This window comes from Puma concolor, chromosome C1 (assembly GCF_028749965.1).
Source record: "Puma concolor isolate L17-30 chromosome C1, mPumCon1.1.hap2, whole genome shotgun sequence".
In the NCBI taxonomy this organism is placed as follows: domain Eukaryota; kingdom Metazoa; phylum Chordata; class Mammalia; order Carnivora; family Felidae; genus Puma; species Puma concolor.
In genome coordinates, this window is record NC_141674.1 from 104,025,649 (window position 1) to 104,048,348 (window position 22,700).

At 38.0% G+C, this 22,700-nt stretch overlaps 1 protein-coding gene across 1 annotated transcript; it reads left to right on the plus strand.

The window, feature by feature from the left end:
* The first annotated feature begins 6,500 nt into the window (after positions 1-6,500).
* Positions 6,501-7,430, plus strand: LOC147578303 (olfactory receptor 5V1-like). The gene has a single exon (XM_086715187.1). The coding sequence runs from the start codon at positions 6,501-6,503 to the stop codon at positions 7,428-7,430; it is 930 nt and encodes a 309-aa protein (XP_086571313.1).
* The last annotated feature ends 15,270 nt before the right edge of the window (positions 7,431-22,700 follow it).

The window sequence follows — 22,700 nt, forward strand, 5'->3', positions numbered from 1 at the left end:
TTTACCACTTTTTCACCCACCCTTTGTGTTGCTATTGTTATATATTTCATTTCTACTTATGTTACAAGCTCTCTAATGCATGCTATTTTTTTCTCTAAATGGTAAGAGTCTTTTTAAATTATTTTTATTTTTACATTATTTATTTTTGAGACAGAGAGAGAGAAAAGAGAGGGAGAGGCAGAGACAGAGCGTGAGCAGGGGAGGGGCAGAGAGAGAGGGAGACATAGAATCTGAAGTAGGCTCCAGGCTCTGAGCTGTCAGCACAGAGACCAAGGCAGGCCTCAAACTCACAGACCACAAGATCATGACCTGAGCTGGTCAGACATTTAATTGACTGAGCCACCCAGGAGGCCCTTTAAATTATTTTTTAAAATGTTACATTTGCCCACTTATATTTTTGGTTTGAGTACATTTTTTTATTATTCCATTACAGACATGAGCTTTTTTATTTCAATTCCTATTTTATTTTTTTTTTTAATTTTTTTTTCAACGTTTATTTATTTTTGGGACAGAGAGAGACAGAGCATGAACGGGGGAGGGGCAGAGAGAGAGGGAGACACAGAAATGGAAACAGGCTCCAGGCTCTGAGCCATCAGCCCAGAGCCTGACGCGGGGCTCGAACTCACGGACCGTGAGATCGTGACCTGGCTGAAGTCGGACGCTTAACCGACTGCGCCACCCAGGCGCCCCTCAATTCCTATTTTAGACGTGAAAATATTAAGCAAAGAGAATAAGTAACTTACCCAAAGTCTCATGCTTTAAGTATTACAGAGATGAGTTTTGTTCCAAGGAAATCTAACTCCAGAGCTCACAACTTAACCAGTGTAGTAGGCTATCTGTCATTAATGAATGCATTTGAAACAAGCTTCTGGGCTCTAGTTTGCAAAGGACTTTTCTATAGCCTTGAGTGGTGCCCTAGAAACCTGTTTGCATAATCATATTGCTAGAAATTTTACTAAAGTAAAACATTTTCACATTAAAAAAAAAAAAAAGAAAAGAAAGCCCCCAGGGGTGCCTGGGTGGCTCAGTCGGTTGAGGTCTGGCTCTTGATTTTGGCTCAGGTCATGATCTCACAGTTTGTGGGTTCGAGCTCTGGATCTGTGCCGACAGCGCAAAGCCTGCCTAGTATTCTGTCTCTCTCTTTCTCTCTGTTCCTCTCCCACTCACTCTGTCTCTTTCTCTCCCTCTCAAAATAAATTAACATTTTAAATAAATAATAAAATAAAATAAAATAAAATAAAATAAAAAGAAAACCCCCAAAATGGTATGTTTTAGGACTTGGCAAATCTGGATCTTCCTTCTGAAGCCATGTGAAATAATCTGAACTTCATCTGATAGAGAATGTAGGCCAATAAAGGATTTTAAGATAGAGAGGGGCTAGATATATTTTAGGGCTTAGAGACATCCCTGCTTTCAATAGGATAGCATCCAAGGAGATGATTTCCAGTTTAATGTGGATTGAACAGAATTGTAGGGAGGCTGCCCTTTAGGTTACAGAGCAAGATTGCTGATTAAGTAATCTGATAAATCCTTCTACCCCTTAATAGTTTGAAGAATCAGGTTTGGGAATACATTTAAAAGCCAATCAAGTAATATATATCAGTGGGTTCTAACAGGCTAGCTTTTGCTGTAATAGATAACCTATATGAGAGAAAAATAAGCTAGGTTTTATCTTTACTTTGTTACTAATGAGGATTATTTATTATATAAAAAGCCAATGTAGAGTAAGATGTTAAAATTCCCAATGTGTAGGGGTGCCTGGGTGGCTCGGTCAGTTAAGCGTCCGACCTCGGCTCAGGTCGTGATCTCACTGCTTGTGGGTTTCAGCCCCGCGTCAGGCTCTGTGCTGACAGCTCAGAGCCTGGAGCTTGCTTCAGATTCTGTCTCTGTCTCTCTGCCCCTCCCCGACTTGAGCGCGCGCACGCACGCGCGCTCTCTCTCTCAAATATAAATAAACATGAAAAAAAAAACCAAACCCTAAATTCCCAATGTGTAAAGTTTTCCACTCTAAAGAGTAAAATAGACTGTTAGGCACAATGGGCTGATATTCATAGGTTAAGAGAGAGATACATGGAAGAATAATTGAGTATAATTAGGCAAAATGGAAAAGAATTAGACTAGATTTTCTCTCAGGAAATATGAATTCCATAACCACCTAGAAGAATAGATTTATGTGTTCATTCAACAAATATTCATTGAGCACAAGCTGTACGCCAGGTTCTCTCTCTTAGGTATTAAGGGTAGAGAATGACCAAAGCTGAGCCCCTGGCCTCATAGAGCTTATACTACAAACAGAAGCGAATAGGTCAATACTTTCATGTCAAGTGTAGCGTAAGTGCCACAGAAAGAAGTAAATAAGGCAGTGTAAGGAGGTAAAAAGTGATGGGACTGTTATTTTAAATAGAAGAGTCAGAGAAAGCATCCCTCAGGAGGTAACAGTTCACGAAAAACCTCAATGAAAATAGAAACTGGGACATGCAGATATCTGGGGGAAAGTATTTCTGGCAGAGGTAATAGCCAGTACAAGCCCTTGAGATCGGAAGGTCTTTGGTGGGGCTAAAAACAGAAAGCAGTCCTGTGTAGCTCAGGCTAAGTGAGCAAAAGGGAAGAACCGTGGAAAGTAATGTCAGAAAGGCAGTCAGAGGTCAGGTCCCATATGCTTTATGATCTTTAGATTTCATTCCAAGTGAGATGGAAAAGCTTTGGAGTGTTTTGAGTTTAGGAATGGCACGATTTAGCTTACATTGTAAAAACACGCTCCAGCTGCTGCTGTGTGGAGACAGATTAAATGGGAACGGGGATGGGAAGAAAGTGAAGGTCTGCTGCTGTTGTTGAGGCAAATGAGAAAACGGTGGCTTGGATGGGGGTGTCAGTAGCGACTGTAGTGAAAAGTGATCATATTTGTAAAATTTGGAAGGCGGAGTCAAAGAAAGTATTTTATCTTGAAACGTTTTTGTATGTATTAAAAATAATAGCTGTGATAACTACAGTTGATTGAACACCTGTCACATACAAGGCACACTACTCATATTATCTCAGCTACTTCTTCCCAAAACTCTGGTATAGACACTATTACCATGAGAACGCAGCCAGCAAACTGGGAAACAGAGTCAGCTGATTTAGCCACCATCTACAGCTGGTAAGAAGCAGGATTTGAATCCACATCTATCTGGCTCAAGATATCTCACCTCCAAGAATGAAAAAGGTGCAGAAATCATAGTTCAACGGCTGTGAAACTATCAGATGGATAACTTAACAGAAAGCTAGTAATTGTATCAATTATTTTTTCAGGAAGCATGCAATGTTTGAGCATTAATCTTGGTTTAATAAAGTTTACTTCAATAAGGTAATAAGATACCTTTAATAAGGTAGCATACCTAAGTATATATGATTACTTAAACGTTTTCACATCTTTTAAGCCCTGAAAAGATAATAATCCAACTGACTAAAAAAAAAAAACAGTATATTTAAAAACACAGAGACTTAAACATTTACTCTGAAGAGATAATCAGATATGCTCATATATATTTTTCTATGAAAAAGCCCCTTCCAGTATTTATAATAGTAAAGAAATGGAAACATCTGAATGTTTAATCAAAGGAGAGATATTAAATTTATTTTGTTTGATGAAATGCAATGCATACCTGGGAAATTGGGCTTTCACTATTTTTGACTATTTTTAAAATAGTGGAAAAATAGACACAATAATCATCATTTTAGCCATTTGGAAGTGTACAATTCAGTGACACTAAATATATTCACAATGTGTATAGCCATCACTTCTATCTACACCCCAAACTTTTTCATTGTCTTCAGTGTAAACCCTGAACCCTTAACAATAACTCCCCCCAATTCCACCCTCCTTTCAGCCTCTGGTAATCTTTACCTTCTGTCTCTATGAATTTGCCTGTTCTAGGCACATGATATAAGTGAAATCATACAATATTTGTCCTGTGTCTGGCTTAGCATAATGTTAACATAGTGTTTTCAAGATCCATTCATGTTGTAGTGTATATCAAGATTTTGTTTCTTTTTATGGCTGAATAGACCATTGTATACATATACTACATTTTTTGTTTATCCTGTCATCGGTTGATGGACACTTAGGTTGTTTTTGGCTATGGTGAATAATGATGCTATGAACACTGGTATACAAATATCTGTTCGAGTCTCTGCTTTCAATTCTTTTAGATACATATTAAGGAGTAGAATTGTTGAGTCATATGGTAGTTCTATGTCTAACTTTTTGAGGAACTGGCAAACTGTTTCCCACAGTAGATGCACCATTTTACATTCCCATTAGCAATGCATGAGGGTTCCAATTTCTTCATACAATCACTAACATATATTATTTTCCATTTTCTTCATTATAACCGTCCTGATAGGTGACCTCATGCTTTTGATTTGCATTTCCCTAAAACTAATGATATCAAACATCTTTTCATGTTCTTATTGGCTGTTTGTATTTTGCCTTTGAAGAAATGTCTATTCAAGTCCTTTGCTCATTTTTAAATTGAGTTCTTCTTTTGATTATGGTTAGATTATAGGAGTTCTTTATATATTTTTGATGTTAGTCCCTTATCAAGTATATGATTTGCAAATATTTTCTCTTATTTTATAGGTTGTCTTTTTTACTTTCTTGATAGTGTACTTTGATGACACTTTCTTAATGTTGATGAAGTACACTTTATGTATTTTTTTCTTTTGTTGCCCATACTTTTGGTGCCATATCCATAAAATAGTTGCCAAATCCCATGGCATATGGATTTTCCCCAATTTTTCTCCTAAGGGTTTTACAGTTTTAGCTCCTAAGTTTAGGTCTTTGATCCATTTTGAGTTAATTTTGTGCACTTCATTCTTTTGCATGTGGATATCCAGTTTTCCTAGAGCTGTTTTCCTCATTGAATGGTCTCAGCACCTTTGTTGAAAATCATTAGCTATATATGTGAGAATTTCTTTCTGGACTCTCCATTCTATTTTGTTGGTTTGTATGTCAGTCCTTGTGCCAGTGCCATACTGTTTTAATTACTGTAGCATTGTAGTAAGTTTTGAAATAAGGAAATGTGGGCCCTCCAGATTTATTCTTTTTTTTTTCAAAATTGTTTTGGTTATTCAGGGCTCCTTGCAATAAATATGAATTTGAAAACTGATTTTTTTCTTTTTTTGTGTGAGAAAATGATACTGAAATTTTGATAGAGATTGCACTGAACCTGTACATCACTTTGGGTAGTATTAACATCTTAACAATGTTCAGTCTTTTTATCCATGAACATAGGTACCTTTTCAACTAGATATGTATTCTTTAATTTCTTTTACCAATGTTTCAAAGTTTTCAGTGTATACACCTTTCATTTCTTCAGTAAGATTTATTGTAAGCACTTGATTCTCTTAGATATTATTGTAAATGGAATTGATTTAACTTCCTTTTTGGATTGTCCATTGCTAGTGTATGGGAACATAACTGATTTGTGTGTGTGTGTGACTTTGTTGAATTTGTTTATGAGCTATAATAGTGTTCTTGTGAACTCTGGTATTTTCTATATATAGGATTATGTCATCTGTGAATGTTTACTTCTTCCTTTCCAATTTGGGAAATTTTGCTCCTAATATTTTATTTTATTTTAAGTCCAGTATAGTTAACATATAGTGTTCTCATAGTTTCAAGTTTCAAGTTGTATGGATTCAACAATTCCATACATCATCCAGTGCTCATCACAAGTGCTCCTAATATTTTAAATTTTTTCAACGTTTATTTATTTTTGGGACAGAGAGAGAGACAGAGCATGAACGGGGGAGGGGCAGAGAGAGAGGGAGACACAGAATCGGAAACAGGCTCCAGGCTCTGAGCCATCAGCCCAGAGCCCGACGCGGGGCTCGAACCCACGGACCGCGAGATCGTGACCTGGCTGAAGTCGGACGCTTAACCGACTGCGCCACCCAGGCGCCCCGCTCCTAATATTTTAAAGGTATAAATAGAGATTAAGATTTACATAACTGCCAACAACAAAAACAAAAACAAACCCACAACACTACATTTGTGAACACCGAAAGGTAGCACTGGCTTTGATTCTGCAGGTGATTAAATTCTTGTTTGTATCTTTCTACATTTAAAAGTTTTTTTGCAATAAAACTTTATTTCTTAGAAAAAATTGAGATGCTTACCAACAAGGGCAATGTAGGAGGTAGATATTACTAAGACAATGAGACATGAGGCTACACTAATTCAGAGGTTAGTGGTTTATTGTTGGGTTTAACCAAGTCTACATTTATTTTCATCCACCAGTAGTCATGCAAATCCATGGGAGGTCCATGGGCCTGAGCTGGCTAGATCTGCTGTTTGAGAAGTTGTAATCTCTCTGAAGACACCCCTGCACCTCTCCCTCCACAATCCAGATCGTTCTATATCCAACATCATTTGACATGGGTCTGTAAGTTTATATTTGGGGGTGTTTTGCATGCATTTTCATTATGGCTTCTTTTTTTCTCATTGTTTTGTAGCTATGACACCACTTGAAATGAACAATCAGACAGATGTCACTGAATTCATCTTCTTGGGATTTTCCAACCACCCCAAACTACAGGGCTTGTTTTTCTTGGTTTTCTTGCTCATTTACCTGACAACACTCCTGGGGAACATGCTCATTATAACAGCTACTAGAATCAGTCCTGCTCTCCACACTCCAATGTATTATTTCCTCAGCAACCTGAGTTTCTTGGACATCTGTTATACATCCACCACCATCCCCGTCATGCTGGTGAACTTCTTCCGGGAGAAGAAGACCATCTCATATGAGGGCTGCCTCTCCCAGATTTTCTTCCTCGTCACATGTGCTGGCACTGAAGGTGTCTTATTGGCCGCTATGGCTTATGATCGCTATGTTGCCATTTGCCACCCTCTTCAATATCCCGTCCTCATGCGTGTGAAGGTCTGTATTTTTTTGGTGACTGGGTCCTGGCTGTGTGGGCTAGTGAATTCTGTGACACACACAGTGCTGGCAGCCACACTGACTCTCTGTGGGCCCAACCAAATCAGCCACTTTCTCTGTGACATTCCTCTGCTCCTGAAGCTCTCCTGTTCAGACACCTCTCTCAATGAGTCTGTGCTTCATGTGGCCAGTGCCACCATTGGCCTGAGCCCCTGTCTGTTTACTGGAGTGTCCTACATACTCATCATTTCTTCCATTCTTAGGATTCCCTCTGCTCAGGGCAGGAGCAAGGCCTTCTCTACCTGCGCATCCCACCTCACTGTGGTGGTGGTCTTTTATGGAACAGCCAACTTTAACTATGACAGAACCAACATAGGCTACAACCTGGACACAGATATCCTGGTCTCTGTGCTCTTCTGTGTCATTACCCCCATGTTGAACCCCATCATATACAGCCTGAGAAACAAGGAGGTCAAGGGTGCTCTGAGGAAGCTATCTAGGTAATGTGAGTTCTCGAATGAGATCAGCAATTAAAGTTTTCATTTTGGAAAATTGCTTACACAATAGAAACATGGACCTTCTAGCTGCAGTTACAACAATGCTCTCTTTCTATATATGATCTTCTGATAATTGTAATGCCCATTCCACCCAGACAAACAGCTATCCCTGTGCCAAGCATTTCACACACCATGATCTCAAATGTTCTGTGTTCTCTAAGCCACTGATATCTGAGAACATTTTCATAATCCACCACCCTCACCCTCACACACACACACACACACACACTACCCAGTACCAACATATTAAAAAAAAGCTCATTCCCCATATTCTCCCAATTTAGCAGCACTAGACAACCACTAATCTGCTTTCTGTATCTATGGATATCCCTATTTTGGATGTTTCATATAAATAAAATCATAAAATAAATATGTGTTTTGTGTGTCTGGCTTCTTTCACTTGGGATGTTTCCAAGTCTCATACATATTGTAGTATCTATTGTTACTTCATTCCTTCTTATTGCTAAATGATTTCTGTTTTATGGATATGCCACATTTTACTTATCCATTCATCATTTGACAGACATCTTGGTTGTTTCCACTGTTTGGCTGTTATGAATACTGCTGCTATGAACATACATTTTTATTTATAATGAGTTTACATCTAAGAGTGGAATTGTGGATCATATGGTAGCTTTATGTTTACCATTTTGAAGAACTGTCAAGTTGTTTTCAAAACAGTGGTGCCATTTTACATTGCTAAGGGCAGTGTATGAGGATTCTAATTTCTCTACTTCCTCACCAACATGTTATTATAGGTTCTTTTTAGTATACCCATCCTAGTATGTGTGAAATACTAAATCACTGTGATTTTGGTTTGCATTTCCCTGAGGACTAATGATTCTAAAGTCTTTAATAAGTACCACTTCTGTATTTTTCCTTCATATATGGAAAAACTCATGTCACTAGAGAAGTGTTTGAGCTTTAGACACTTAACTCTTGACATTGTCTAATGTTTTTATCCTAATTTTGGTGAAGTAAAATACTGCAAAATTTCCAAACTTACATCCTTCTTCCCAACTGTGACCTACAGAGCTGTTTGATGGCTCTGCCTTTTTCTCCTTTAAAACACTGTATCAATAATGTAATCATCAGGTCATGAGCACTGGCAAGGCCAGAAATCTGGGGACATGAAGACATAAGGATGCTGGTGGGGGAAGAAGGAAGCACCGTGTCCAGGAGAGCAGCCCTAACTAGGAGAAGCTTAGTGCCAACAGAGTAGGTTTTATAGCTCTAATACACCATCCAGTTGCACAGCATAAACTGTCATGGAGTCCAAGTGTAAGGGGAAAACTCCTCATGCTGCATAGAATCCAACCAAATAAGCCCACACCCACACTTACTTGCCTCTCTTCTTCCTGACGATAATGAGAAGAAGCCAATCTCATAGGCTTCTACCACACTCAACTTCTTAATAGAAGCAATCTAGTACTGAACTTTACTCATCAATGTCCCTAAAGAGAAAGGACGCTGAAATCCTCATTGCATGCTGGGAAAAGATGATTGCCATGACTTTAATGAACCCAAGAGAGAATTAATTGTTCATCACCTCTGTGCCTTCTATTCAGTCTGCTGCTCTTGAGTTGTGGTTGCACTCTGAGGAATCCCAGAACAGCTGCTTAGAGATTACATGAGTATTCCCAAAAGATTGGTCCACAGGCACTTATAAATGTCCACTCTAGAAAAATGAATTCATTGAGAGATCAAAGAATTTTTGACTCTTGCATTAGGCATTGAGTATGCTCAAGGCATCTCCTGGAATGGCATGTCCTCACCACTAGGCATGGCAGTCAACAGTCTGTTTTACCAAAGAGCATCCTTTCCATTCCAGGATGGAACTAAAGTAGGGAGCAGGAAGTCCTGCTGACAAAGCCAGAAATCCAAGGCTTTCTGTGAGAGTCAGTGGTAAGTAGTTTATTTACCATCACAAATGAGAAAAACTGTGTCCTATGTCAGGATATATCTACCTATTAAGGGCATATTATGAAATATTATGCATATTTTCATTATCATTTTGAAGACATTATGTAATGACATTTTTAATATTTTTCCATGTGTATGTCAATTTCTATAATAGTGCTTATATCAAGAACCAGAGTATAATTACCTTAGCAATTATCTACTCCCAAACCTGAGCGGGTGCCTGAATTCCTTAACAAAATAATATGACTGAAAATTTAGTTTATAGTAAATAATATAGAATGCAGTGTGTCAGTACTCTATTTTTGACAAACAGGACATACAGGAATAATTTTCAGGGAGAAAGGATGGAGTCATTTTTTTATATGGTACATTATAATGTGATAATAGGCACACACAAAATATTTATTTAAATTAATATAATTAAATTTGCATAACACTTCTATTTGGAAACATATTATTCACTAGCTGGACATTCTTACCTTCATGTTGCAACTAACTGATGTTTGGGAGGTTGTACTGAAAGCAATTTCTTAACTGTAATAGAGCCCTGAAGTTTGTGAATGATTTCTTTCCCCATAATCCCTGTGTTAGAAATCTCATAGATTCAGGGTTATTCCTAAATGATTTCATTCTCACTCATTTGCCTTTGAGAGGATTTATAGCCTGGGAAAGGAAGAGGCAGAATTGCCGCTGTCTGCATGGAAACAGCCAACGCCACCAAAAGGTGGGAACTTTTGGAACCACTGCTCTTACGGGAAAAGACAATGTTAAGATCAGTACAGGCCAAGAGGCCATGCTGCCACATTTATGTGCCCGTAGGCTGTTATTTTTCTCAAGTCAGGAAATGTTTGCACCAAAACTGCTGGAGAGAAATGTCCTCCCAAGTTCAGCTGAAATGTCCCTTCTTAATTTCTTCTTTCTCTGTGGACCTGACTAAAGTGCTGGATCTTGTATTTTTCCTGTTGCACAGACTTCAGCCTGGGTTGTTGGTGAGAGCAGACTTTACACCTCAAGGTTTTGTCCCCATTCAGCTTTAGTAGGCAGGGGGATCAGCTGCCATTGGGAGTATCAGGCTTCATGATGGCAGGGTCAAGGACCTAATGTGCCCCTCCTGGAGAGGTCATTGGTGGAAGCCAGCCCCCTTCCATTCTGACAATCACATTCATAAAAAGAAACTCACATTTTAACAATGGCTTTATATTGTCCATGGGATAGTCTAGGGGAAGGGTGTGATTTCCTGTGAGACCCCTCTTCTCAAATCTAAGACTAAAGACACTGGTTAAGAGATGCTGATCTGTATCACGCTTGAGCCAGAACTGATGCTGAGAAATCCTAGTCTGATGGGCACCACATGCTCTTATGCTGGGGCCACCCATGGGAGGGACAATTGGTGGAATAGTCAGTAATTGACTCTTTTTATAAGCAGAATTCCAAGAAAGTGGTTTGACTAATGTTAACAGTAACTTTTGTGGGTTTTTTTGTGTTTTTTTCTTTAATGCTGATTTGACTGAATTCTTCAGAAATTCAAAAGATAGAGATATCTCCCTCTATTTGGTGTTCTCTCTCATTCCATGGAAAATTCTCTGCAACAGTGAGTTGAAAAGATTATGGCCTTCAGAGTCAGATAGACCTGGGTTAAATTCCAGTCCTACTTAAGCAGCCGCGCAACCTTAAGTATCAGTTTCCTCACCCGCAAATCTTAGTAAGTACTTTCTATATTGGATTGTTGTGAGCATGTGTACAAATGCCCATGTACATCCTGGTACATCATAAGTACTCATAAACAGAAGCTACTATTATATTTGGGGCTGTTAATTGTTTGTTAAACTTTTATTTGGCCACCATGTATGCAATTTAACAAAAGACTGGAAGGACACACACCAAACAGTTAACAGTGGTGCTGAGGACAGTGTTATATGATGGTGAAGATACTTCATTTACTTTCTATGTATTTTTGACTTATGTGAAATTTTTTTAGAGAACATGTACTACTTTTGAAATTAAAAATCCCATATATTTTTCATTTAAAAATGTAATGACAGTCGTCTGTACATTTCTTTGCAATTTCCTGTGTATCTATAATGGTTTCAAAATAAAAATTTTGAAATCTTTAAATAAGATAAATAACATAAAATAAGGAAATATACATAGTAGATTAATATTACACCATGCATTGATATATTGGGACTGATGCAGCCACATGAAATATGAAATTTCCATGGTCTTACACATGCTTTATTTTTAGATATATAATGACATTGGTAAAACAGTAAAATCTCAGGGCTGAAAGGAACTGTAGAAATAATTTCAGTGATCTTCACTTAAGACCTGAATCAGTCCTCTCCACAGGAGATCTAGCAATATAGGCTTGGCTTGAGCATCTCCAATGATGAGATCTCATTACTCTCTATTTTATAAAATTCTTGGGGTGGCTCAGTCGGTTAAGTGTTGCACTCTTTATCTCAGCTCAGGTCTTGATCTCAGGATTGTGAGTTCAGGCTCAGTGTTGGGCTCTGTGTCTACTTTGAAAAAAAAATGCTTGTCTATCTAGTCTAAGTTCAGTTTTTGAAACAAGAAGTTGCAAGATTAAAAAATAAAGAATGCGTGTAAGACCTTGATGTTTATATTTACACGTCTCACTTAAGGAGAAAGATGAGGAGATTTCAGTTCAGGATGCCAAGTGGATTACCAAGAAATGCTTGGAATGAATCAAGTAAGCAGAGTTGTGAGCAGGCAATTGAATCATACATTAGTGTGGGGAAGGTGGCTTATTCAGTGGTCACAACGGAAACTCTGGGATAACATTTTGAAGCCTCAGTTTCCTCATCTGCAAAACAGAGTTAATAATAGTATTTATGCCTTAAAGTTGCTTTGAGAATTCATGGGGGCGATCTACATAGAGTGCCTGGCACATAGCATGGGCTCGGCAAGTATTAAGAGACATGGTAATGGAATTTATAATATGTACAAAAGGATAGAAAAACACAATACCCACTTCAAAGTGCCCCTGACTGGCTAATTACAGATTTGGTAGAAAGGTTTCCAGAACTGAACTGGTGACAACAGGTTCATCTTTCTACCATGACCATAGGCCGTTTGAGATGGGAGAGGTCTCACAGGTGAACTAGTCTGGATCTTTGCTTTGGAAATATGGCACAAAAGTCTAAATCATGCTCCAACAGAAACAAATATGTAGGTTTACTCTTCCTGTTTGGAAAGAGATGTGTGGTCTGGTACAACATGTGAGAGGGACAAAACTTGGGGTAATTCAGGAGAAAAGAAGCAACTCTGGGCATCTAACCTCCATGTCTTTGCTTCTCTGGTTTCTCTACCTCAAATGCCCATACCTTTAGGGTCCACAGCCATGCAATGACCTTATTTTTTTATTTTTTTATTTTTTGTCTTTGAAATTTAGAATTTATTTGAGCATCAATTTTATACTTTGGGCATATAAAATCAACAAATTGGATAGGTTTTTTTTTTCAGTATTAAAGACATATAGTTGCCAAAGAAGTGTTTTTTTGGCTTTTTAAGTTTTTATTTTAATTCCAGTTAGTTAACACAGTGTATTATTAGTTTCAGTCTTTAAAGAAACTTTTTGTTATCTCTGCTCCCATAGATGTTCTTTATGGCCCTTCTTCATCTATTAAACATTTATTGAGGGCACACTATATGCTAGGTCCCAGCCTGGTTTCTAGCACAGAATTGAAAAGCTTGGACCATGACCTCAGGGAGCTAACGTTCGAAATGGAATGAGGGGATTGGATCAAGTAACGAGTGCCCTGTTCCTAGACCTGTTCAAGCACAGGTTGTGTGGCCATAGAAAAGTTTCTTTCTTTTTTTTAATAACCATTTTAAAAGTATACAAAATGTTACAAAGCTTTCTGCCTTATACTACAATTTATCTTCCCATTAGATTGTAAGTTTGAGGAGGGCAAGAACCTTATTCCCTTTGGATTTCTTCATAATACCTAGCCTAGGGCTATATTAGACCTTAAGCAGGAACTAAATTGATTTGAATTGAAAACTACCAAGATAAGAGTGTTGGAAAATGTTACAAGGAAATGAGAATTTCACAGCTTGAAGAATTTTATAGCTGGAGGGCTCTTGCGTACCAAAAAAGGTAGTAATTTGTCTTACCTTTCGACTTTACATTAGGAGAAGCATAGGTGAGGTATAAAGGCTGAAAGAAGTGTTAATGCTGGAATGAATTTTTGAGACAAGATGTAGACTTTTTCTTGGTACATTTAAGAAAGGACTCTTAACCTACTAGTTACGGGCCAGGCAGCTCTGATTGCTAGGTGGGAATAGCCTGGATGGACTCGGGGTGGGGAGGGGGAGCTTGGGCATCACCTAAGAGCTTGCTGAAAATGTAGGTGATTTACATGCACATTAAAGTTGGAGAAGCCCTGTCCTATACAGTGACCTCTGATTATTTCATCTGTTCCCAGGCACCCATATTATAGAGAATTGTACAATAGGAATCTGGACCAGGTGAAAATAGGTCATATATTCCCTAGCAATGAAGTAACTTTGCCACAAGCATGTGAAATCATTTGGATTTTCTTTTAGATAAAGTTTCCCATGTGCTGATATTGTGTGTGTGTGTGTATTTTAAGTAGATCAGCAATTTACATGAAAATTAGATTTAAAAATTTTCATCATTGCTTTGTGTTATTGAAATAAAATATGAATAGATGTTTCCTTTATGTGCTGTAAGGGTTTTCACAATCACACCAGTTACTCTGATTTAATTTTTCCTCATTTTGTTTCCTTTGAAGAAATAAATTCCTTAAGGTTAGTCAACAAAACATTTCATTTATCGCCAAGGCAAAAAAAATTTCCTCTTTTAAGACCTCTAGGCTTATTTTCCACCATTTATATTTAGATTTTTAAAATTATGTTTAACTTCAGTACCAACTTTCTATTGAAATTTAAAAACTTTAATTTCCTCAAAGCCCGGAGACTTGGGATTTTTAGTGAAAATTGGGTTTGCTATTAATCATGTGCCTTGAATTATTAGAATAAAAGATAAGAATGCATGTGCTTTGAAGACTATAAAACACTTTACAAATATAAGATGTCATTATCAGGTAACAAAGTATCATTTTTAATAACAATTATGATTTAAAAATAATAACAATTATGAATATATGAATTAAACTTTCTGTGCCTCAGTTTCTTGATCTACAAAATGGGCACAGTAAGTGGTCTTATTGGTTGTTGTGAGAACGAAATGAGTTAATACATGTAAGAAACTTAGATGTTATTCATGTAAGAGGTTAGCACATAATAGGTATTTAATAAGTAATAAGATTATTATCTAATGTGTGTCTGTATTCATTACTCAGTTTGGAAAATCCTGGTTCAAGTATGTAAAAATGTTGCATCTTTTCAAAGTAACTTGTGTTTTGTTTCTTTTTTTTTTAAGTTTTATTTTTGAGAGAGAGAGAGAGAGAGTGCAAGTGGGGGAGAGGCAGAGAGAGAGGGAGACATAGAATCTGAAGCAGGCTCCAGGCTCTGAGCTATCAGCACAAAGCCCAATGCAGGGGCTAGAACCCATGGACTGTGAGATCATGACCTGAACCTAAGCTGGACACTCAACCGACTGAGCCACCCATGTGCCCCAGTTTTATTTTTTGAATCCATTTGGACGGATTATACCAAATTTAATCTTTAAAAACCCCATCTTTTAAAAACAACATTATGCAAGATTTTTAAAGTTTATTTATTTATTTTGAGAGAGAGAGGCGGGGAGGGGCAGAGAGAGAGTACCAAGCAGGCTCTGCACTGTCAATGCAAAGCCTGATGGGGGTGGGGGAGAGACGGGGGGAGGGGGTGCTTGAACTCATAAACTGTGAGAATATTGACCTGAATCAAAACCAAGAGTCAGATGCTTAACTGACTGAGTCATCCAGGCGTCCCAGGCAAGATTTTTTTTTTAAAGCCAGACATTTTTGTTTACAGAAGCAGGGTAAGAAAACTTAGTCTCAAATGATTTTTTCCTATGAAATCTTCCCCACATGCTTGTGGAAAATGAAATCATAATTATACAGCCAAGGGTTTGGGATGGAAGTTACCTATTCATATGTAACTATTCGTATGTAGGTAGATTCTGAGGGGCAAGTGTCTGTTGTATCAAAGTGTAGTGCATAAATGGTGCCTACTAATGATGGATTTTGATGATGATAATGATATTGATGATGATGATAATGGTGATAATTCAACATTGTTCTATACTGACAGAATGCACACATCAGAGATTTAAAAAAAAAAAAAAAAGAATGGATTGGACACTGCTTCACACCCCACCCCATTCCCCTGGCCTGCAAGAAATTACTCAGACCAAAGGAAATGTTTTATTGTGTTCTGTTTGCACTGCGTATATATAGTATATCCCATGAACATGTTCCTTGGGGACTGACTTCAAGTAATTAGAAGTCAAATTTTAAGGCCTTTATAAGAAAGCAGTATATATAACTTTAGAAACCATATTATTTAAAATTCCCACACATTGAAAATTCAGTTTTTCAATTTGGATTTCCACAAATCATACATTAGTTTCTTAGAGTAAACCCTTTTGGAACCATCTTCCATGAGGAATTTTATGTCTTTCTACAAAAACATCTAGACATCAATTTTTTTTATGCATCAACACTTATGCTTTTTTTTTCTTTCCAAGTTTTGTTTAAAAAAAATTTTTTTTAATGTTTATTCATTTTTGAGAGATAGAGAGAGACATAGCATGAGCAGGGGAGGGGCAGAGAGGGAGGGAGATGCAGAATCTGAAGCAGGCTGCAGGCTCTGGGCTGTTAGCACAGAGCCTGATGGGGGGCTCAAACCTACAAACTGCGAGATCATGACCTGAGCCAAAGTCAGAGACTTAACTGACTGAGACACCCAGACACCCCTCCAAGTTTTTATTTAAATTCTACCTTGCTAGTATACAGTGTAATATTCGTTTTAGATATAGAATTTAGTGATTCAGCACAAACACACAATACCCAGTGTTCATCACAAGTGCCTTCCTTAATAACCATCACTTATTTAACCCATCCCCCCGCCCACCTCCCCTCCCATAACCATTGTTTGTTCTCTATAGTTAAGAGCCTGTGTCTTGGTTTTCTTCTTCCACCTCCTCCCATGTTTGTTTTATTTCTTAAATTTCACATCTGAGTGAAATCATATGGTATTTGTCTTTCTCTGGCTGACTTATTTTACTTAGCATAATACACCCTAGCGCCATCCACGTTGTTGCAAATGGCAAGTTATCATTCTTTTTGATGGCTGAGTAATTTTCCACTATATATAAAATATTCATATATGTATCCCATCATATAATATTCATATATATAATATTCCATCATATATAATATTAATAATATTCCATGATGTATAAAATCCGTATATATAATATTCCATCACATTATAATTTTAATATATATTCCATCATATATAATATTCATATATATTATATAATACATATACTATATATATATATATATATATATATGAAGTAGTGTCCAGTCCATATATATAGCACCTTTTTTTTATCCATTCATCAGTTGATGGATATCTGGGCTCTTTCCATAATTTGGCTTTGTTGATAATGTTGCTATTATGTGTATACCTTTGAATCAGTATTTTTGTTTCCTTTGGGTAAATACCTAGTAGTGCAATTGCTGGGTCATCCTGGTAGTACATTGCATTTTTAACTTTTTGAGCAACCTCCATACTGTTTTACAGAGTGGCTGCACCAGTTTGCATTTCCACCAACAGTGTAAGAGGGTTCCCCTTTCTCTGCATCCTCGCCAGTACCTGTTGTTTCCTGTGTTGTTAGTTTTAACCATTCTTCCTGGTGTGAGGTGATATCTCATTGTAGTTTTGGTTTGTATTTCCCTGATGATGAGTGATATTAAGCATCGTTTAATGTGTACATTAATCTTTAAAAGAGATTGTCATATCTACCTTTTTGATATCAGGTGTTCATAAATATACATGTTATTGATTTTTTTAAAAAATATTTATTTATTTATTTATTTAGAGAACCTGCATGAGTGAGTGTGAGCAGGGGAGGGACAGAGAGAGAGGGAGAGAGAGAGAATCCCAAGCAGGTTCCACACTGTTAGCACAGAGCCAGATGAGGGGCTTGATCTCATCATGACCTGAGCCAAAATCAAGATCTAGATGCTTAAAAGAATGAGCCGCCTAGGCGCCCCATGTTGTTGATTTTTTTTAATGACTTCAAGTTCATCTATGTGGTTGATACAAAAACAGAGAATAAAATATACATAATAACATAATAAGAACTTTCTAAGAATACTCATAGATGCCCAACTCAATTCCAATATTGAAATTCTGTAAATCATTGCTAATAAAACTTAGGGAGAAACAATGCCTATAACTAACCTAGATGGAGTGGTGAGTATTTTTGAATCTTTCGTGGATATTTTATAATCTTCTATATTTCTTGTGAGTATCAAGCATCACAAGAATCCTGCTTTACTCTTCTTTCCTTAGTCAACTCTCTTTGGTTGATTTCATGTACCTCCGTGCCTTCAGCAGCCATCTTCAAGGCAATGACTCCCAAACCCACATCTGCAGTTCTAGCTTGTTTTCTGAGGACAAATCCTTTTTCCACTGCCTGTTGGGAATTCCTACATGGATATCCCCCAAGTACCTGACCTTAACATTACTCAAATCTAACCTACCATCCCTCCCCATACCTGATACACCTCTTTTTTCCCCGTTTTATTTAATAATGCCTGCCTGCCCAAACTGATTCAGTGTCCTCAGCATCCATAACGCTCAAAGTGCTTCAAACACAGCTCCTTCTCTATGAACTGTTTCAGGCATTTTCCCCAAGCTCTAAAACTCTGTATCTTTACAATGTGTTACAGATTGTAACATATTAACATGTAATAAAAAAATAACAATATGTTACTTTGCTCTGGTTGTAGTTCTCAGACTACATTCCTGGAGTAAACAAAATTGTTTTCATTTTTGTTTTTAATTTTTTAATATGTATTTATTTTTGAGAGAGAGAGAGAGAGAGAGAGAGAGCACGCGCGCACACGAGAGAGCACGTGCGCACGAGTGGGGCAGGGGCAGAGAGAGGAAACACAGAATCTAAAGCAGGCTCCAGGCTCTGAGCTGTTAGCACAGAGCCGGACTCTGGGCTGGAACCCACCAACTGTGAGATCATGACCTGAGCTGAAGTTGGATGCTTAACCGACTGAGTCATCCAGACACCCCCCAAAATTGTTTTAATCTAAGGCACATAGCCTCTTAGGGACCCTGGGGATGAGTTTCACAATTTTCAATTGCATAAAGATTCTGTGCATGTGTGTATTTGCATTTTCTGGATCTACAGATTTTTTTATCAGTTTCTCAAAGCTGATGCTTCTCTAAAATCCAGGCTATTACCTTCCAGATGTCCCTTGCTTCCAGCCTGCCCTAACCTTGAAAGTGGTTTATGGGACATTATTGATACTCTACCATCATTCCTTCCCATTCTCACACCAAAGCCTGGCTTCCAGGCAGACATCTGAGCTCTCTGCTGGTCCATAGCAGGAGAGAGGCCCCTGATGTCGGAGAACTCAGTTACTTTTGTCCCCAAGGACACTGACCAGAAAAACAGGCCTGGCACAGCTTCACACAGCCTAGCCTGTGCCCCAGGGGCAGCTGATGCCCTGCTGTCTCCTCTGGACAACTAATGAGGTTGTGCTTGAAATAAAAATCACCACACTATGTGGTGCCCGGCTGGCTCAGTCAGTAGAGCATGTGATTCTGGATCTTGGGGTTGTGAGTTGGGGATAGAGTTTAGTTTAGAAACATCACCAGGCAACATAGAATTAATCGGCTAGAACTTGGCAGCACCCAGCTGGGTTTACCCCCTCCACTCCTTGCAACATAGCAGGAATGACTAGAGATAGGAGATACAGCCATAGGTGAGAGGGCTCGTAGCAGAACTCAGAATCCAACAGCTTTCCTGGTAGCCGTGCAGCTCTCAAAGTTCACTCCTTTCCCAGAGATCTCTGGGTCCTTTCTTCTGTAGCACTGGAACAACCCAAATACTCTGAGCTTGTTTTCCTTTGGCTGGGAAGACCAAATGCTTGAGATTTCTGCCACCTGTTTTGCCTGGGATACCAACCTGCTATCTCATTATCCAAGGGGCAGTGTCCTCAGACATGGTTCCCTCCCCAGTTAAAAATGTATGCTCACACCAATTGCATTCATCCTTCAAAGGAACTGTTGCAAAGAAAGTGACTTGATATGATTTGCAAAAGGTGATGTGTACTGAACTCTTATTGTGGCAGAGAAGGTGAGAGGTGCAGGGGTGCCTGAGTGGTTGTTAGTTGGGCATCCAACTCTTGACTTTGGCTCAGGTCCTGATCTCGTGGTTTGAGCCCTGAATCAGGCTCTGCATCATCAGAATGTAGAGCCTGCTTGGAATTCTCTCTCTTATCTCTCTTCTCCTCCCCTGCTCTTGTGCTCACCTGCTCTCTCAATCAAAGTAAATAAATAAAACGTTAAAAAAAAGTAGAGACATGCAAAAATGGGGAAAAAATACTTAAGTCTTAGTGACTTAATATTTAGGATGCCTCCTGCTTTTATCTCTTTCACCTTATTTTTTAATTAATTAATTAATTAATTATTTAGAGAGAATGAGTTGGGGAGGGGCAGAGAGAGAGAGAGAGAGAAAATCCCAAGCAGGCTCTGTGCTGACAGCATGAAGCTCGATCCCACCAACCATGAGATCATGACCTGAGCTGAAATCAAGAGTTGGACACCAGACTAACTGAACCACCCAGGTGCCCCTTTTTTTTTCATTTTATTTTTAAAATTGAATTATAATTCACATTTAGTAAAATGTACAGATCTTAAGTGTATAGGTTGATAAATTTCTACATATATATATATATATATATATATATATATATACTATTAAATGAATTATATAGAACATTTCCATCAGCCCCAGAAAATTCTTTCATGCTTCATTCCAGATAATAGTGCCCTCAACCCACAGAAGTAACTACTGTTCTCATTTGATTACCATAGTTTGGTTTTTCCTATTTTTGAACTTCATTTAAAGAAAACACACAATATGTATTCTTTTGTGCCTGGCTTCTTTCATTCAACAAAATGTTTATTTAGATTCATCAATGTTATAATGTGGATCAGCAATTTGTATGTTTTTTTTTTTGGATAATCGTGTAGCATTGCACTGTCTGATAAACCACCATTTGTTATCCATTTTCCTGTTTATAGGCATACTGTTTGTTTGAGATATTCTGAAAAAATCTTTTTTGAACCTCCTCATACAAGTCTTTTGGTGAACCATGCATCCATTTTCTTGAGACTATGCCTAGGAGTGGAATTATTGGGTCACAGAGAAACCACATGTTTAACTTTATTAGAAACTGCCAAATAGTTTAAAAAAGTGGTTATGTAGACTTTGAATTTCAGCTTAGAGATTTAATGAGCTGGGAAGCATGTTGTTCCCATCATTATTCCAACAACAAAAAGCAGGAAAAAATGCAAATTAATTACTTTTCTTGAACCCATAAGGGAATTGAGGTTTCAAGGCAACCAATGAAACAAAACTGGAGAGACAGACAACCACACGAGCTGTGGTTTTTTTAACCTAAGGCAGAAACCACTAAATACCTTGTAAACCTATAAGAAGACTCAGTTAAAACTATATAATAAATTGTTCAAGGCTAAGTATAGGCTAGCATAAGAGTATGAAGTCCCTGAGGGCCGTAGACATAAGGTTTGCATCCTCTTGCTTTCCCTGCATGAACTCAACCAGATGCCCACAGGAAACATTCTTTGACAGCTTCCCTAACGATGCTATTTGAGGCCAAGCTGGGGTGGAGGGCAAATAACGGGGAAAAGGAGTAGCAGCAACTGTCAAAACTCTTCCAAGATCCATTTCCTGTGTTTTTACTACAGAACAAAAGCTGCCATCTGCAAGGGCAAGAGCTATGAAAATTGTCACCTTAGGGGACTGTGGAATCCCATTACACCACAGGAAGGGAACAAGGCAAAAAAAAGTCCTACTCCTTGGGGTTGGGGAGCAGGAATATACTCTAGGCCCAGCTGTACAGCTGGAGGAGGGGCAGGAGCACTCGTGAAGGCCACACTTCCAAGACCCAGGTTCATGGTATCTAAGATGAAGGGTTAACCAGAACATCAGAGAATACCTCTTCGTTGTCCCCCACTGGCCCACTATCAAGCACTGAGTAAAAATAACAGTGGAATACAGCTGGGAGATCTTGAAGAAACAGATTATCTCTAGAGAGCAGGGAAAATGGAAAACACACAGGTAAAAGGGAGCAGAAATGTGGGCACATTTCACTAGTACACACTAGTCTGCACCCTAACCACAAAATATCAGAGTAATTTGGAGCGTGTAGTCACTCAGGATGACCATGGGAAAAATGGACTCAAGTCCAATTGCTCACTAGATTAACGCTCACACTAAAGAGTTAGTATAAAGAACGTCATGTTCATCTCCAAGCAAATAAATTTATACTTCAGTATTTACTACCCTATACGTGTCCAGCTTTCAACAAAAAGTTATAATGTATACAAAAGATAAGGAAAAATACATTCTGAAGAGGCAATATAAACATCAGAACCAGATCCAGATTTGAGAGAGATTAAAACTATCAAACAAGGAATTTAAAATAAAAATAATCAATAGGTTAGACATTTTATTAGAAAAAGTAAACAATAGGGGCACCTGGGTGGCTCAGTTGGTTAAGCATCTGACTCTTGATTTCAGCTCAGGTCATGGTCTCATGATTTAGAAGACTGAACCCTGTGTCAGGCTCCAATGATGACAGCACAGATCCTGCTTGGGATTCTCTCTCTCCCTTTCTCTGCCCCTCCCCTGTTCTCTTGCACACGCTCTCTCTTTCTCTCTCAAAATAAATAAATAAACATTTAAAAAAGTAAACAATATACAAGATCAGACAGTTAATTTCAGCAAAGTGATGGAAACTGTAAGAAAAGATCAAATAAAAATGTGAGAAATAAAAAACACTATAATAAAGATGAAAAATGCCTTTAACAATTTTGTCAGTAGACTTGACACAGCTGAAGAAAGAATTGGTGAACTTAAAGATAGGTCAATAGAAATTACCCAAATCAAACCACAAGAACCAAAAAAAAAGTTAAGGAAAAAAGAAGAATGGAGCATCCAAGAGCTATGACATAATATCAAACTATTTTACACATTATTAGAATCCTAGAAGGAAGAGACAGAATAAACAGAGCAAAT

What these genes read in the sequence shown, in the direction of transcription:
- LOC147578303 (XM_086715187.1), top strand. Translation starts at nt 6,501, where the DNA reads ATGACACCACTTGAAATGAACAATCAGACAGATGTCACTGAATTCATC.